This window comes from Mobula birostris, chromosome 2 (genome assembly GCF_030028105.1).
Source record: "Mobula birostris isolate sMobBir1 chromosome 2, sMobBir1.hap1, whole genome shotgun sequence".
Lineage (NCBI taxonomy): Eukaryota > Metazoa > Chordata > Chondrichthyes > Myliobatiformes > Myliobatidae > Mobula > Mobula birostris.
In genome coordinates this window covers 139,249,291-139,267,275 of record NC_092371.1, presented here as the reverse complement: position 1 = coordinate 139,267,275, position 17,985 = coordinate 139,249,291, and the positions used below count along the sequence as shown (strand labels likewise).

Genomic DNA, 17,985 nt, shown 5'->3' with positions numbered 1-17,985 from the left:
CCCCTCTATCAATGGGCAACTTTCCTACACTCTGTCAATGCCCTTGATGATTGTAAATATGCTCAAGCGATGCCTTCACAACGGAATTATTCTAAAGACAGAAAAAACCCAGCTTTCTCTCCACATTTGCCAAAACCGTTTGTTTTAAAAGTCTGGCACCCAGCTATGATTGAAACACTGTTTTCTCAAGTTTTGTCATTACTTTCCTTGCCTTTGCACTCCCTACCTTCATTTTAAAAATTTATTTCCCATTTTTTAAAAACTTCTTTCTGATCTTACCCTGGCTCTTTCAATGAAATGTGTACATATATCTCCAAACTAGTTACTAGATTCCTTTTAGAATTGTGCCCACTAGCTCATATTGCCTCTTTTTGCTTGCCTTTTAAAATGTATCAATTTGCATTTTTCAACAGTAACTTTCACCTGAAACTACCTATCAGTTCAACCAGCCTGTCTATATCACATAAAGTCGTCTACAATCTTCATAGTTCATTAGGCTATGGTTTTTGAGGTTTGTACTTAGGCGTATGCTTATTTAGTGCTTGTCACCCTACACCATCAAAATGATGAAAAAAGCTATTAAAATATTTCAATTTATTCAGAATCTTCCTGGAACTTGGCCAGTTGTCTTGGGGGGAGGATTAGTATCCTAGGATAGATTGTTCCTTCTTCTTAAATAACAAAGGAGTCCTGAAACACCAAGATACCGATGACCAGCATATTTTGCAAGAGATTTAAATATACATTTTTTAATATAGTATACTACTCGGATAGCTCACTATTGGCTTATTTATGTACAAATTCCAAACACATGGTGACATTCTGTAGCTTTGAGAACCGTTAGCTTACTTATTAATAAATGGTGAAGGGAGGTTCCTTTGATATTGTGCAGTAATTGTGCACAGCGAAGGACAACTCAGACTTAAATGTGAGGAGTGATTTTAATAATCAGTAATATAATAAACAACTACAATTTCAAGGTTTGCAGCAATTAAGAATACCAACAAACTGTGGGAATGAACAATCAGTAAATGTTGATAAGCTTTAATATGGACTTAATATGGACAGTAATACCACATTTACTGGCAAACAATAATTTTATGCACCACGGAAAGGAATTAGTAAAAACAATGAGATGATTGTGAAAAGCGTGTTGCAGGGAGAGAATCAGGTATAGACAGAAAGGCAGTTGAAAGAACACTAGCTTGAATGCTAAGTGAAGAAGATGGATTCTTCGTATTACTGGAGAACTTCGTAGGTAAAGGCCTCAATTGTCTGATTAATGCCTTCTTCAGCTGTCAAGACCCACAGACATATCAGGCAATTTTCAACAAGAGATGTTAAAATAAGAGTTGACACAATTTGATGGCACATGTTTGATAGTGTCTGTGCATTTGTGTCTCACACTCATAGGGAAAGGCTGTAACAAACTGTGGGAATGAACAATCAGTAAATGTTGATAAGCTTTAATATGGACTTCATCAAAGCATTGCACTAGAGAACATGATTGAAGCTAAAAAATCTGAAATGTTTTAAATTATCATCTAAAAGAGACAATGATTTAATGTTATCTTTAATCAAAACACCTTTCTAAGAGTTAAGGTTCTGATTCAACTATTTCTTTCACTTTCTGAACTAACCTACAAATATCAGTTATGTATGTACATTGGTTAAAGTAGCAGAGTCTTCAATCAACCGAAGTCTGAGAGGGGAACACATAAAATAACAAAGCAGTTTATCTTGTGAATGTGGTGTTCTACTATATGCACTTTGGAAAAGACTTCAGATCACAAACCAACAAAATATATTGTATTTGCAAAGAGATAGCTCTACCCAGAGAGGGTTGTACTGAAGCCTTAAAGGAAGCTCATAGTTCCAAATGTCACTCTGGAGACTCGAGCACAAAACCTAGACTGATGCTTGACAGAGAGTTCTCTCACAGGTATCAATTTTGTATGAGATTTTAAAGACTGTAGATTTTACAAGACATAGGAGCAGAATTAGGCCATCTGGCCCATCGAGTCTGCTCCTCCATTCAATCATAGCTGATCCTTTTTTCTATCTCCTCCTCAATCTCTGTACCTGGCCTTCTCCCTGTAACCTTTGATGCCATGTCCAATCAAGAACCTATCAATCTCTGCCTTAAATACACCCAACAACCTGGCCTCCACAGCTGCATATGGCAATAAATTCCATAAATTCACCACTCTTCTCAAATTTTCTTCACATCTCTGTTTTGAAAGGGCATCCCTCAATCCTGAGGCTGTGCTCTCTTGTCCTAGACTCTCTCACCATGGGAAACATCCTTTCCACATCTACTCGGTCTAGGCCTTTCAACATTTGAAAGGTTTCAATGAGATCCCCTCTCATCCTTCTGAATTCCAGAGAGTACAGACCCAGAGCCATCAAATGTTCCTTGGATGATAACCTTTTCATTCTTGGAATCATCCTTGTGAACCTCCTCAGGACCCTCTCCAATGCCAGCATATCTTTTCTAAGATGAGCGGCCCAAAACTGTTCACAGTACTCAAGGTGAGGCCTCACCAGTGCCTTATAAAGCCTCAGCATCACATCTTTGCTCGTATCCTAGACCTCCTGAAATTAATGCTAACATGGCATTTACCTTCCTCACCGCCGACTCTACCTGCAAGTTAACCTGTAGGGTGTTCTGCACAAGTACTGTCAAGACCCTTCGCATCTCAGATTTTTGGATTTTCTCCCCGTTTAGAAAATAGTCCACACATTTATTTCTACTACCAAAGTACATGACCATGCATTTTCCAACATTGTATTTCATTTGCTACTTTCTTGCCCATTCTCCAAATCTGTCTAAGTCCTTCTGCGTCTTATCTGTTTCCTCAACATTACCTGCCCTCCACCAATCTTTGTATCATCTGCAAACTTGGCAACAAAGCCATCTATTCCACCATCCAAATAACTTACATATAGCATAAAAAGATGTGGTCCCAACAGTGACCCCTGTGGAACACCACTAGTCACTGGCAGCCAACCAGAAAAGGATCCTTTCATTCCCACTCACTGCGTCCTACCAATCAGCCAATGCTCTAACCATGTTAGTAACTCTCCTGTAATACCATGGGTTCTTAACTTGGTAAGCAGCCTCATGTGTGGCACCTAGTCAAATGCTTTCTGAAAGTCCAAATGTACAGCATCCACTGCATCCCCTTTATCGGTCCTACCTGTACTATCCTCAGAGAATTCCAACAGGTTTGTCAGGCAGGATTTTCCCTGAAGGAAGCCATGCTATCTTGTACTACCTTGTCCTGTGTCACCAAGTACTCCATCACCTCATTCTTAACAATTGACTCTAATATCTTCCCAACCACTGAGGTCAGGCTAACTGGTCTATAATTTCCTTTCTACTGCCTTCCACCTTTCTTAAAGAGCGGGGTAATATTTGCAATTTTCCAGTCCTCTGGCACCATGCCAGAGTCTGACGATTTTTGAAATATCATTCCTAATGCCACCACAATCTCTAATGCTACCTCTTTCAGCACCCTAGGGTGCAGTTTCTCTGGTTCAGATGACTAATGTACCTTTAGGTGTTTCAGCTTTTTGAACACCTTCTCTCTTGTAACAGTAATTGCACTCACATCTCTTCCTTCACACACTACAACATCAGGCATACTGCTAGTGTCTTCCACAGTGAAGATTGACGCAAAATACTCATTTAGTTCATCAGCCATCTCCTCGTCCCTCGTTATTACTTTTCCTGCCTCATTTTCTAGTGATCCTATATCCATTCTCATTTCTTTTATTTTTTACATACTTGAAAAAACTTTTACTATCCACTTTGATATTATTTGTTAGCTTGCTTTCATATTTCATCTTTTCCCTTCTAATCATTTTTTTAGTTGTTCTCTGTAGGTTTTTAAAAACTTCCCAATCCTCTATCTTCCCACTATTTTTTGCTTTTTTGTATGTCCTTCCTTTTGCTTTTACAATAACTTTGACTTCTCTTGTCAGGCACGGTTGTACTATTTTATCATTTGAGTATTTCTTCATTTTTGGAATACACATGTCCTGCACCTTCCTCATTACTCCCAGAAACACACACCATTGCTTCTCTGCTGACATCCCTGCCAGCAGCTCCTTCCAATTTACTTTGGCCAGCTCCTCTCTCATACCACTGTCATTTCCCTTACTCCACTGAAATACTGCTACATCAGACTTCACTTTCTCCCACTCAAGTTTCAAGTTGAACACAACCATATTGTGATTACTGGTTCCTAAGGGTTCTTTTATCGAAGCTCCCTAATTGCCTGCCGTTCATTACATAACACCCAATCCAGTATAGCTGATCCCCTAGTAGGTTCAACGACAAATTGCAAAGGCTATCTCTTAGGCTTTCAACAAACTCCTCTGTTGAGATCCACTACCAACCTGATTTTCCCAATGAATACCATAACATTGCCCCCTTGCCTCACCTTTTCTATTTCTTGTTGTAATCTGTGGTCCACATCCCAGCCACTGTTGGGAGGCCTGCATATAACTGCCATCAACATCCTTTTACCCTTGCAGTTTCTTAACTGAACCCACAAGGATTCAACATCTTCTGATCTTATGTCACATTTTTCTACTAATTTGATGCCATTCTTTACCAGTAGAATCACACCAACCCCTCTGCCTACCTTCCTATCCCTCCAACATAACGTGTAACCTTGGACATTCAGCTCCCAACTACAACCATCCTTCAGCCACGGTTCAGTGATGGCTACAACATCATAACTGGCAATCTGTAATACTGCAACAACATCATCCACCTTATTTCTTATGTTATTCACATTTAGATACAACACCTTGAGTACCGTATCTGCTATCCTTTTCGATTCTGTATCCCGAATGATTTGATACTCAGCCTGTTGGCTGCAACTAAGTCCCATCACCTGTCTGCCCTTCCTGACAGTCTGACTGCACACTATCTTTACTTTTTTACCATTCGTCCTTTCCTGCGTCCCTTCACTCTGGTTCCACCCCCCCAACCCCCGCCAAGTTAGTTTAAACCCTCCCCAACAGCTCTAACAAACCTGCCCGCTAGAATATTGATCCCCCTCGGGTTCATGTGCAACTGGTCATACCTCCCCCAGAAGAGATACCAATGATCTAAGAACCTGAAGCCCTGCCCTCTGCACCAGCTTCTCAGCCATGCATTTATCTGCCAAATCATCCTGTTTCTACCCTCACTGGCGCATGGCACAGGCAGCAATCCAGAAATTACTACCTGGGAGGTCCTGCTTCTCAGCTTTCTACCCAGCTCTCTAAATTCTTTTTTTAGGACCTCATTGCTTTTCCTTCCTATGTCATTGGTACCAATATGTACCAAACATCTGGTTGCTCCCCGTCCTCTCCAAAATGTTGTGGATGCGATCTGAGACATCCCTGATCCTGGCACCTGGGAGGCAACATACCATCTGGGTGTCCCGTTCACGTCCACAGAATCTCCTGTCCGTTCCCCTCACTATCGAGTCCCCTATCACTACCACTCCCTTCTTCTCTCTCTTTCCCTTCTGCACCACGGACCCATGGAGTGTGCCTGTAACCCGGTCACTGTGGTATTCTCCTGGGAGCTCATCCTTCACAAAAGCGTCTAAAGCACTATACTTGCTTTTGAGGGGAATGGCCACAGGGGTGCTCTGCTCTAACTGCCTATTTCCATTTCTCCTGATGGTCACCCAGCTACTCGCTCCTGCAACTTCAGGGTGACTATTTCCCTGTAACTTCGATCAATTATATTCTCGCTCTCCTGTAAAACTACTTATTCTGTAGGATGAACATAAAGAATCCTGTGAATCTTGGTGAGCACATCTTGGTCTCTGTACTTCCTTAAGTACAACCATGTCTGCTCTTCAAAACTGGGGTCATGAAAGGTACCACATACAGTAAACAAACATTTCTTTGATTCAGAAAACAAAGCTTACATCTTCAAGAATTGCTCTGTAAGGCACAGCTTCCAGCTCATAAACTTTGAACATCTTACTCCTGCTAAAATATGGTAGAATCTTTTTGGCATATTGACAATTAAATTGCAATGTAATAAACTCTTGCACCTTGACCCTGTTGATTCATTTCCAAATGCTGTAAATTTATTCAGTATCATTTTTAATTGCCAGATCCCTGAGCATATAATGGCTTTCTGAAATTATTTGAAACTTTCTTTGAAATTGTTAGGTTAATATGCTGGACTCACCAAGCTGAAGGATAAGACATGTGACACATATAAATTATTTTTTAATACAATGGACCAAAATATCCCACTGTTTACCATTATGACCAAGTCACGGCATCAAAACTAATTCATCGTAAAAAAAAAAAGGCATGCTAAGAGTAACACTAGGTATACCTAAGTATGTACCAAAATGAAGCTGATGCAACACTGGACTACCGCACACAAGACTGCTTAACAAGAGCAGATGATATTACAGGAAAGATACCAGCATGGATAGAAGATTGGCTGACTGGTGGAAGGCCAAGGGTGGGAATAAAGGAGGCCTTTTATTATTCGCTGCTGACTAGTGTTGCTCTGCAGGGGTTGATGTTGGGACCACTTATTTTTACATTATATAGATGATATGGACACAGATAGGAGAATAGATGGATAAGTTTGCCGATCATACAAAGAAAGGAGAGGTAGTGTTGATGAAGCAGGAAGTGTGAAGGACTTAGACAGATTAGAAAAATGGGCAAAGGGGAGGTTTCAAGATGGCGGCACAGCGAAGGGTCTGCTTGCTGAGCTCAGCACTGCAACACTGACAATTTCACATATAAACCTATCCGTTCCAACTTTTTTTTTAAATGCCCAAGTGTCGGATTTAATAACATGAACATTGATGAGTATTTTTTTTGAGCTGCTTCAACACCATGCCATCCAAAAGCACTAAAAAGGCGGCCATGATGGACTGCACAGAGCGCTGTCCCGGGGTTGAGAAGCTAGCTACTGCTGGATCTGCTAACACGCTGGACCCTGCTTTTCGCCAACTAATTCAGGAAGTTATAGAGAACATATCCAAAATGATGGACGAGAAGCTGGGTCCACTCTCTCGAACACTCCAGAACCGCACATTGGAGCTTAAAAATCATGATAAGAGAACGACCGAGGCTGAGGGCCGAGTCTCTGCGGTTGAGACTGTAACTGATCAAGCCCAAAGCCGCATCCGGGCGCTAGAAAAGCAAGTTCAAAGCCTGTCGGACCATACCGATGATCTTGAGAATAAAGGTAGGAGGAAAAACATTCCAATTATCAGTCCACCTGAAGGTACAGAAAGCAGCCAGCTAGCGAAGTTTTTTTGAGGGCTGGCTGCCTAATTTCCTTGATTTGGAAACCAAGGATGGACGCATTAAAGTAGAAAGAGCTCATCACACGCTGGCTCCAAAACCGGGCCGAGACCAACGCCCTCGACCTGTCCTCATGCGGTTCCATAATTTCGGTGATAAGCCAAGTGTGATGGAGGCTTTGAGACGCCATGGTACTGTCCAGCTCTTGGCTCCGTCCCTCCCCCTCCTGTCTTCTCCTATCATTTTGGATCTAGCCCCCCCCCCCCCCATTTTCAAATCTCTTACTAGGTCTTCTTTCAGTTTCAGTCCTGACGAAGGGTCTCGGCCTGAAACATCGACTGTACCTCTTCCTGGAGATGCTGCCTGGCCTGCTGCATTCACCAGCAACTTTTGTGTGTGTTGCGGGATTGATGCCCAGGTTTTAATATACAAGGGATCCAGGTGTATGCTTTTTCAAGATTTTTCGGCAGCCGTTATTCAGAAGCGCAATCGACCAGGTAGAGAAGGGGCTGAAGGAATCCGGAATCCAGTACTTTATGCTATATCCAGTGGCAATGAAAATCACCTACAATGGGACCACCAAGATATTTGATTCTCCTGACAAAGCTAAAACTTTTGTAGACACGTTGGACTAAAGAATGTATATATTGTATAGCCCTGGTTATGGGCGATAACATGCTCGATGGTCGCTTTATTTTACCTTTTCATTACTCGACAACAAGATATCTTATAGGATGGGTAACGTATTTGTTTTGATTAATATAGTTTCATTATTTGTTTAAATTAGCGGCACTGCTCCAGCCTGAAGGAGCTGAAACATGATGGTAACAAATCGGTGGATTGATAAATTATGTCCTGTTTTCATTTTTGACTATCTTAAATGCCATATTGGCAGTGGGACAGAATATGGGGTGCTAGAAGATTCACATATCCCCTTTAAGCGTGGGGTAAGTCCTCTTGTTCAGCGCTGTAGGCGTTTTGTTTTTTTTATTCATTTATTGCTGCTCAGCTGATCTTAAGTTGGGTTTCTTTTCCTCCGGAGTCAAATGATTGTTATAAAGGGTTATGACCAGTAATATATTAAAATTGTGCACTTAGAACATTAAGGGGAGTCATTCACCAATCAAGAGAAAGAATATCCTATTAAACCTGAAAAAGGAAAGGGTGGACATAGCCTTATTGCAGGAGACACATTTAAATGATAAAGAACATCTAAAACTGCAACAGAGTGAATTTGATCAAGTCTATTTTTCATCTTTTAATACCAGGAGTGGGGGGGGTGGCCATTTTAATTAGGAAGTTATAAGTAATTAGACTGCATTAAGGATAAGTATAGGAGATTTGTATTTGTTAAGGCTTCAGTATATGGAGAGGAATATGGTGTTCTCAATGTTTACTGCCTTCCAGCTCATTCTATCAAATTCCTAATAGATGCTTTTTCCAAACTTACAAGCTTTTCAATACAAAACATTATTGTAGGTGGGGATTTTAATTGTCTCATGGACCCATTGATGGACAGAGTGCCTAGTGGTCCCCCATTGCTCTCCTCACAATCCAAACAAATCATGGGCCTATGTGGAGAACTAGGACTAGTGGATGTCTGGAGGTTGTTACATCCCTCTGACAAAGACTTCACTTTTTTTTCTAATCCACACAAGTGTTATACCAGAATAGACTTTTTTCTAACTCCCAAAACGCTCCTAGATTTAGTTGTATCCTGCACAATTGGAAATATCGCTATTTCTGACCATGCAGCAGTATATTTAAATATTAAGCCCAAAGATAATTCAGCACGATCTAGATTTTGGAGGCTGAATCCTTTTATTCTAAAAGATAATAAATTTATAGACTACTTTACTTACAAATATAAAACTTTCCTATTTATTAATTCCAAATCAGCTAGTAGTCCATTGATGCTCTGGGAAACCACTAAGGCCTAAGCAAGGGGATTAATTCTCTCCCACTCTGCTAGTAAGAAGTCACAAGCTGTGGAACAGCAGCGCCTAGTGGAAGCAAGGCTTGCAGCAGCTGAAAAGGATTATATTAATAAGCCTTCTGCAGGCAAGTTACAGACTATCACAGCCCTAAGCTGTACACTAAACTCTAGAAAATTGACATTTGCTAAACAATGACTGTTTGAACATGGTGAAAAACCAGGTAGGTGTTTGGCTTATTTAGCTAGAAAGAAATATGCCTCTATTGCTTCAATTAGGGATGGGACCGGAGCCCTCACTAGTAATTCTAAAATGATTCATGTTGTGTTTAAGAATTTTTATTCTAAATTGTATCAAACTAGCAAGTAATGATGGACAATCTAGGATGGAGTCCTTTTTCAGGAACTTAGATCTCCTAGGCATTTCTTCTGAACAAGAGTCCCTCCTCAATGCTTCGTTATCTATACATGAGATACAGGAAGCTGTGAGACAGCTCCAAAGTGGGAAGGCCCCTGGTCCTGATGGATTCACTAGTGAATTCTATAAACAGTTCACAGGGTTATTATCAGAGCCTATGTTAAACATGTTCAATCATGCATTTAATTGTGGTCTCCTCTCACCATCATTGAGAGAAGCTAATATCTCCCTAATTCATAAGAAAGAAAACAGCCCTGAAGATTGTGCCTCCTACAGGCCTATTTCATTGTTAAATGTTGACTTTAAAATCTTGTCTAAAACCTTAGCGCAGCGATTTGAAACTGTGTTACCTTTTATCATAAAAGAGGATCAAATGGGTTTTGTAAAAGATTACTTAATGTGATTCAGGCATGTCAGCAACAGGCAGTGGACGGCTTGGTGGTTTCCTTAGATGCAGAAAAGGCCTTTGATCGTGTTGAATGGCCGTATGTTTTTTCCACTTTAGAATGATTTGGTTTGGGCAATAATTTTATTAAGTGGGTGAACGTTCTTTATAATGACCCTTTGGCTGTGATTCTCACTAATGGTATTAGGTTGGATAATTTTAGTATTCTGAGGGGCAGCCAGCAGGGCTGCCCTTTATCACCACTGGTGATTGAGCCACCGGCTGAGGCGATTCGGCGAGATCCCAAAATATCTGCTCTAGACATAGGACTAAAGCCACATAAAATTACATTGTATGCAGATGATGTTCCAATTTTCTTATCAAACCGTGCTATATCAGTGCACCACCTTATACAATGCATCAATTCATTTAGCGCCTTTTCAAGTTATAAAATAAACTTTACTAAATCAGAGGCTCTGCCTCTGGGGAATCTGCAGCAGGTACCTGACACTCAGGGTGTTTTCCCTTTAAATGGTTGCAGACAGGTTTTGTTTACTTAGGCATATTTATCACACCTACGTTTGATCAATTGTTCAAAGCTAACTTTTCACAGTTATTTGACAAAATCAAACAGGATCTTGAACGATGGAACACTCTTCCCATTTCTTGGCTTGGCTGAATATCCTTGGTCAAAATGAACATTCTTCCTCGTCTGCTCTACCCAATATGAATGATTCCAGTCATTTTTACCCAACAAATACTTAAAAAAAAAATAAATGGCTGGTTTGTTTCTTTCATCTGGAACAAAAAAAGACCCAGTATTAAAATGTCTAAGTTACAGCTTCCCCGTAGTCTAGGGGGTCTGGATTTTCCAGACTCAAAATATATCAATTAAGTTCCTTTTTATCTTATGGGGTTGACTGGGTTTGTAGGGACCCCTCCTCAATTTGGCTAGACATTGAAGCTCCACAAGCAAAATGCCCTCTTATTAATTTGCTTTTCCTCAGTAAGATGAAACAAGTTAAGGAATATTGTCGCAATCCAATAATAATTAATACAGTCAGGGCTTGGATGGCGGTGCAACAAATTGAGGGCAACGCAGCGAAAATATCACCCTTCACTCCAGTAACCGGCAGTCCAGATTTTCAGCTTGGCATAATGGATTCAGGATTTAAACTTTGGATTTCTAAGCGTATTTTCCAGCTAGGAGATTTGTTTGATGAAAGAACGATGATGTCTTTTATTCAAATAGTACAGAAATTTAACATACCCAACAAAGATCGTTTTCGTTTCTTTCAGATAAGAGATTATATACAGAAAAAAAACATCATTGTTAACTGATTTCTGTAGTTCTGACATAGAAAAGAGGGCGTTTTATTCTAAGGGTGAAGTCTCTATTAGTACTTTTTACAGCATCCTGAGGGAATGTTCTTGTGGAGAGGCTGAGCAGCTGGGAAAGGTCTGGGAGGAAGAGCTGGGAGTAGAAATTACAGCTGAAACATGGGAAGATATCTGTGATATTGAAAAGAAAATTTCAGTTTGTAATACAACTAAAGCACTGCAACTCAAAATTCTGCATAGACCCCATCTGACTCCAGATCATCTCTCGAAATTTAAGACGGGGGTTTCTCCAATGTGTTCTAAATGTAAAGTAAATACTGGAACTTTTACCTACTGTTTTTGGACTTGTCCCAAGCTTCAGGCATACTGATGTGATATTTTGGGTGAAATGGAAAAGATTCTGAAGATGGAAAATGGAAAAGATTCTGAAGCTTTAACTGGACCTAGTGTCTTTTCTCTTAGGCTTACCCAGCAGTTGTATTATTAATGCACATCATAAAAAACTTTTTAACATGCTGACTTTATGTGCGAGGAAGAACATTTTACTTTGTTGGATATCCGATAAGGCCCCTGGACTTTTTGGTTGGCGTAAATTAACCATGGAATACATTCCTTTGGACTTTTTGACATGTATGGTACACTCAAAAGCAAATAGTTTTCATAAAATACGGCAACCTTTTCTGCAGTATGTAGATGTAAACCTGTCTGCAATACTAATAGCAACACATATCAAAGTTGCTGGTGAATGCAGCAGGCCAGGCAGCATCTCTAGGAAGAGGTACAGTCGACATTTCAGGCTGAGACCCTTCGTCAGGACTAACTGAAGGAAGAGTTAGTAAGAGATTTGAAAGTGGGAGGGGGAGGGTGAGATACAAAATGATAGGAGAAGACAGGAGGGGGAGGGATGGAGCCAAGAGCTGGACAGGTGATTGGCAAAAGGGATATGAGAGGATCATGGGACAGGAGGCCCAGGGAGAAGGAGGGTGGGGGGGGGACCCAGAGGATGGGCAAGGAGTATAGTCAGAGGGACAGAGGGAGAAAAAAGAGAGAGAGAGAAAGAATGTGTGTATATAAATAACGGATGGGGTACGAGGGGCAGGTGGGGCATTATCGGAAGTTAGAGAAGTCAATGTTCATGCCGTCAGGTCTTAGGCTACCCAGACGGAATATAAGGTGTTGCTCCTCCAACCTGAGTGTGGCTTCATCTTTACAGTAGAGGAGGCCGTGGATAGACATGTCAGAATGGGAATAGGATGTGGAATTTAAATGTGTTGCCACTGGGAGATCCTGCTTTCTCTGGCAGACAGAGCGTAGGTGTTCAGTTGATGTGTGTTGTTTGAATTTCCAGCATCTGCAGAATTCCTTGAGTTTGCTATACTAATAAGGGCTTTTGTATAGGATGTTGGGGTGATGTCTATATTTTGAGAAAGTATTCTGATAGCTGATATCTGTGAAGGGGAGAAATGTAAATGTATCTGTAAATTGAAAGTTTTGTTATAGAATATACAACATAGAATAGTACAGGACATTACAGGCCCTTCGGTCCACAATGTTGTGCCGACCCTCAAACCCTGCCTCCCATATAACCCCACTCCTTACCTTAAAGCCATGTCCTCTTATATTGAACAGTGGTGCCCTGGGGAAGAGGCACTGGCTATCCACTCTATCTATTCCTCTTAATGTCTTGTACACCTCTATCATGTCTCCTCTCATCCTCCTTCTCTCCAAAGAGTAAAGCCCTAGCTCCCTTAATCTCTGATCATAATCCACACTCTCTAAACCAGGCAGCATCCTGGTAAATCTCTTCTGTACCCTTTCCAATTCTGAGCAAAACAAAATATAACAAAAAAAGAAAAAAGGAAAATGGGCAAAGAAATGGCAGATGGAATAAAGTGCAGGGAAGTGTATGGTCAACATGCTCTTTGGTAGAAGGAATAAAGGCTTAGACTACTATAAACGGAAAGATAATTCAAAAATCAGAGGTGCAAAGGGACTTGGGAGTCCTCATGTAGGATTCCCAAAAGATTAATTTGCAGGTTGTGTCAGTGGTGGAATTTATGCCATAGGTGGTTATTGAGGCCAAGTCAGAATCAGAATCAGGTTTATTATCATCAGCATGTGAGGTGAAACTTGGGTATATTCAAAGCAGATGTTGCTAGGTTCTTGATTAATCAGGACGTCAAAGGTTATGGGGAGAAGGCAGAAGAATGGGGTTGAGAAGGATAATAAACCAGCTATGATGGAATAGCAGAGCAGATTTGACAAGCTGAATGGCCTAATACTACTCCTATGTCTTAAGGTCTTAAGCAATATTTCAGTGGGCTGCAATCATCTCAGGAAGATGCTCATTGGTAAGGCAGCATGAGGATTGAAAAGAGCTTGGGGCCTTTTGGAACCTTTTAGTGGGCTACAATCATCGCAAGAAGGCATTTGTTGCTGAGGCAGTGCAAAGATTAAAAGGAGCTGGGGTCTTTCAGAAAGTTTTGGCAGGCTGCAATCATAATGATCTTGTAGAGACTTGGCAGGAGCCAATAAAAAGAATCAAGGTGTATGCAGAGTGGCTGGTGTTCAGAGTGACCAAGCTTTGGCTCAACAGGCTTAGGGAAGAACAGGCGCAGGCTAGAACATTAACTTCAGAAGTGAGAGGTATAACAAGTGTAGACAGGATGGTAGTTGAGGCAGTTTAATGCTCCTCCTGTGAGATGTAGGATCTCAGGCTACTGGACAGACCCTGCGGGAAGTGCATCCAGTTTCAGCTCCTGACTGACAAAGTCAAGGAAATGGAGCTGGCTGTACTCAGGACCATCCAGGAGGGCAAAAACCTCAAAGATGAAACCTTTACTGAGGTAATGACATTCAGAGTTCAGGCTTCAGATAGTAGATGGGTGACCATCAGGAGAGGTAAAGGGCATAAGCAGTCAGTGCTGGGTTCTCCTACTGCCATTCCTCATAAGTATACCCCTTTGTATACTGCTGTGGGGTGATGACCCACTGGAGCACAGTGGTAACAGCCAGACCAGTGGCAGTATGTCCGGCTCCAAGACTCAGCAGGGAAGGGTAAAGCCAGGCACAGCAATAGTGATGACTCGATAGTTAGAGGGACCTTTCAGGAGATTCTGTGGCCGTGAAGGAGATGCCAGACCTAGAAAGAGTGGATGTTGATCAGCCATGATACTAATGAATGGCAGACTTGAGAAGCTTCTTATAGCTTTATAGTCTCCATGGCAGAGCAGGGCTGAAGGACTATCACATGCTCCTATTCTTCAATGATTTTACATTGGTCATCCCAGTCCAAGATGATGACCATCTCAATAATGGATTTTAACAAGCTGCACTTGATAGCCAATGGCTTTATCATCACTGGGTCCTTTGTACCAGATATCTCATGGATCACCACTGACTAAGAAAACAACAGAACTAACCATACAAAGACTGTGGTCACAAAAGGGAGAGAAAAGGCTACCTGTGGTAACTAACCCACTGCCCTAATGCATTATTCACATCAACACACAAGTCAAAAGCAAGTAAGAAGTTTCTCCTCATGCTTTGATGAAGGCAGCTCCAATAACACTGAATTGACTAAACATCATTTGGGACAAAACACAGTCACACTGTGAATGCAGTGTTTCACATCTACAAAATGCAATTCAAATACCCGTGTCAGGTACCTTGAATGTATCGGCCAATTTGTACCTTTTACTGGCAAGAATAAGAGTAGTAAGCACAATAAGGAAGTACCAACATCTGCCGATTTCCCTCCAGGTCATGAACCATCTTGACTTACAAATATACATGCAGACCCTGGATTATGTAAGGGCTCTGCTCCTGAGAATTGTTCCGTATATCAGAAATATCTGTTTACCGTAGCTATCTTTATCATATACATTACCGATATTTCTTTCTTTTTATCAAATATCTTCTATATTCACCCTAACACCACCCAAATTAATGGAATTTATGCTATATCCAGTTATTAATGAATACAAAATGTTTTATTATCTTTAAAAATTTATGGGAAAACTTGTGTAAAGTCAGATTTCCATAACCCAGGGAGCCCCAGTACAGCTGAAGAACGTGATTCATACCCACCACAATTAGTGATTAGTAATAATTAATGACATTACTAGTGACACATGGATTCTGCAAAATTAATTCAAACCAAGCCTGGTGCAACAGTAACAATTACATGATGAAGCTACAGGGAATAATCCCTTAAGTGACAGATATTTACTTACAGTTTCTTCAACAGGTGCATTAGAATCAGCTTCTACTTTGATTGATGATATTGAAGGATTTGCATTGGTCTAAAGGAAAGAAAAATATACATTGAAACATTATATGCAAAATATAAGGCACATTAGAAAGCCAGCAAATGGTTCTCAGAATATTACAGGTGTCCCCCACTTTTCGAACATTCGCTTTACGAAACCTCATGTTATGAAAGACCTACATTCGCTAACGGAAGGTGTTTTCACTGTTACGAAAAAAGGCAGCGCGCAAAAAAAAAAGCAGTGCGCGCCCCGAGCAGCCACTCTCTCCCAGATTCGGAAATGCATTCTTAAACACGTGCCTGTGAGCAGCCGTTAGCAAGACGAGTTCTAAGGTATTGGAAAAGCCTAAAAGAGCTTGTAAGGGTGTTACACTTAGCGTAAAATTAGACATAACGAAGCATTTCGATCGTGGTGAACGAAGTAAGGACAAAGTGAGTTTGGCTTGTGGAAGTTGACGAAGATGATGTTGAAGAGATTTTGGCATCCCTATGACCAAGAACTGACAGATGAAGAGCTGATGCAATTGGAAGAGGAAAGGATAATAATTGAAACCGAATGCAGTAGCGAACGGACCGAAAGTGACGTCGTCCAGGAACTGAACGTGAAGCAACTGCGTGAGATTTTCGCTGCAATGATAAAGTACGACTTCAATTTTGAAAGGGTACGTTGGTTTAGGGCATATTTGCAGGATGGTTTGAGTCCTTACAAAGAACTGTATGATAGAAAAATGCGCGAGGCTAAGCAGTCAAGCAAGCCTTCCACATCAGCCACAGCGGACGACGAACCTCAACCTTCGACATCGAGGCAGGTAGACATACAAGATGACCTGCCTGCCCTGATGGAAACAGGTGACGAGATGACACCGCAGTGTCCCACCACCCCGACCCCCGGGCCGCAGACAGATACCGATCCGCGAAGAATGCAGCGGTAGCCAGGATGCACCCAGCACATCTTTAAGAAAAAAGCTTAAATAAACAAGCTCATTAATTAGGTGCTGCCGGCACGTAAATGTCAGCCCAGATCAGAGGCAATTGCTGATTGCGTCGTGAGATTTTTGCTACGGAGAACAGCTCAGGCAATGATTGTAGAAAAGTATTTCTACTTTATATAGGCTGTGTATTCATCATATCATTCCTGCTTTTACTATACGTTACTGTTATTTTAGGTTTTATGTGTTATTTGGCATGATTTGGTAGGTTATTTTTGGGTCTGCGAACGCTCACAAATTTTTCCCATATAAATTAATGGTAATTGCTTCTTCGCTTTACGATATCCAGCTTATGAACTGTTTCATAGGAACGCTCTACCTTCAGATGGCAGGGGAAACCTGTATGCCCTTTTTCATCACGATATCCTTTTTTCCAACCTGAAGACTTCAGAACCATTATAGTTTCTGAGATTTGCTTCGATTAATATTTAGAATTAGAAAAAATATCAAAGTATTTGATTCTTACACTTTTGGTCACAAAGAACTTTGTGATTTTAACAAGGTCCAGACCTGATTGTTATTCTGCTCCATGAGTTGTGTTTTTGGCTTTCGCTGTGCTCTACCAGTGGACTCTCCAAGGAATCCTACAGGGAAGATGATTTTATACAGACTTTCCAGATCTAAGGCTCAGAAGCTGCCTGCTGAGTCCATCCTAAGTTCAATAACCCACTGAAGTCAAAGGTAAGAAAGGCAAATTCCATAGAAGATAAATAATCTTTTAAATTGCTATATTGATAAAATTAAAAAATATTTAATTAGAATTGCCCATTTTTAGTATTTTAATATCTTAAAATAATTAATTTTAAAAAATGTTCCTATTTTAGCTTTCTTGATAAACCTCAGGACATTGCTGCAGAAATTCCATTATCTAATACAAAATATAAAACAATGTGACCTCCCAATACAATGCAGTGCCCAGCACCGTGCTGGAAGAAAAAGTATGGCCTTAGAGCAAACAGGCTGAGATTCTGGGGAAGCAGATCTGCCCCAATACGTCTCAAAGTGAAGATGAATAGAGCTGAACTCCAACCTAAGGTCTTAACGTGACATTTGGTTACAACATGGAAACTGAAAACATGTAAATACTGAGCATGACTTGCTACTTGAGACAAAAAAATGTATTTCAGATGAATCAGCCTGTAGGTTCCTCCACTTCTTCACACTATATTTCACTAGAAGACCCTGAACTTAAAAAAACAATATTAGTCTTGAAATTCTTTCCATTAGTGTGGTAACCTTATATTGTTATGATAGTGGAAATGTGAAACAAGTACACTGAGGTCTGTACTGGAAAGTGGAACCCTGCAGCAAGGTTTTGGAGTTTATCAATAGAGTTGAAATAGAAAATGAGGTTGC

The 17,985-nt window shown here is 40.8% G+C and overlaps 1 protein-coding gene across 7 annotated transcripts in view; it reads right to left on the bottom strand.

Annotated features, from left to right (window-relative positions):
* ahi1 (Abelson helper integration site 1) overlaps positions 1-17,985 on the bottom strand; it is a 205,354-nt gene that overhangs the window by 28,880 nt on the left and 158,489 nt on the right. For all 7 annotated transcript variants that reach the window (XR_011883895.1, XR_011883903.1, XR_011883899.1 and 4 more), the window contains one exon: positions 15,606-15,674. Coding sequence is in view for 4 of the 7 variants with exons in the window: in XM_072249423.1 (XP_072105524.1) it covers positions 15,606-15,674 (69 nt within the window). In the remaining 3 variants the exon portion in view is untranslated. The remainder of the gene's footprint in view (positions 1-15,605; positions 15,675-17,985) is intronic.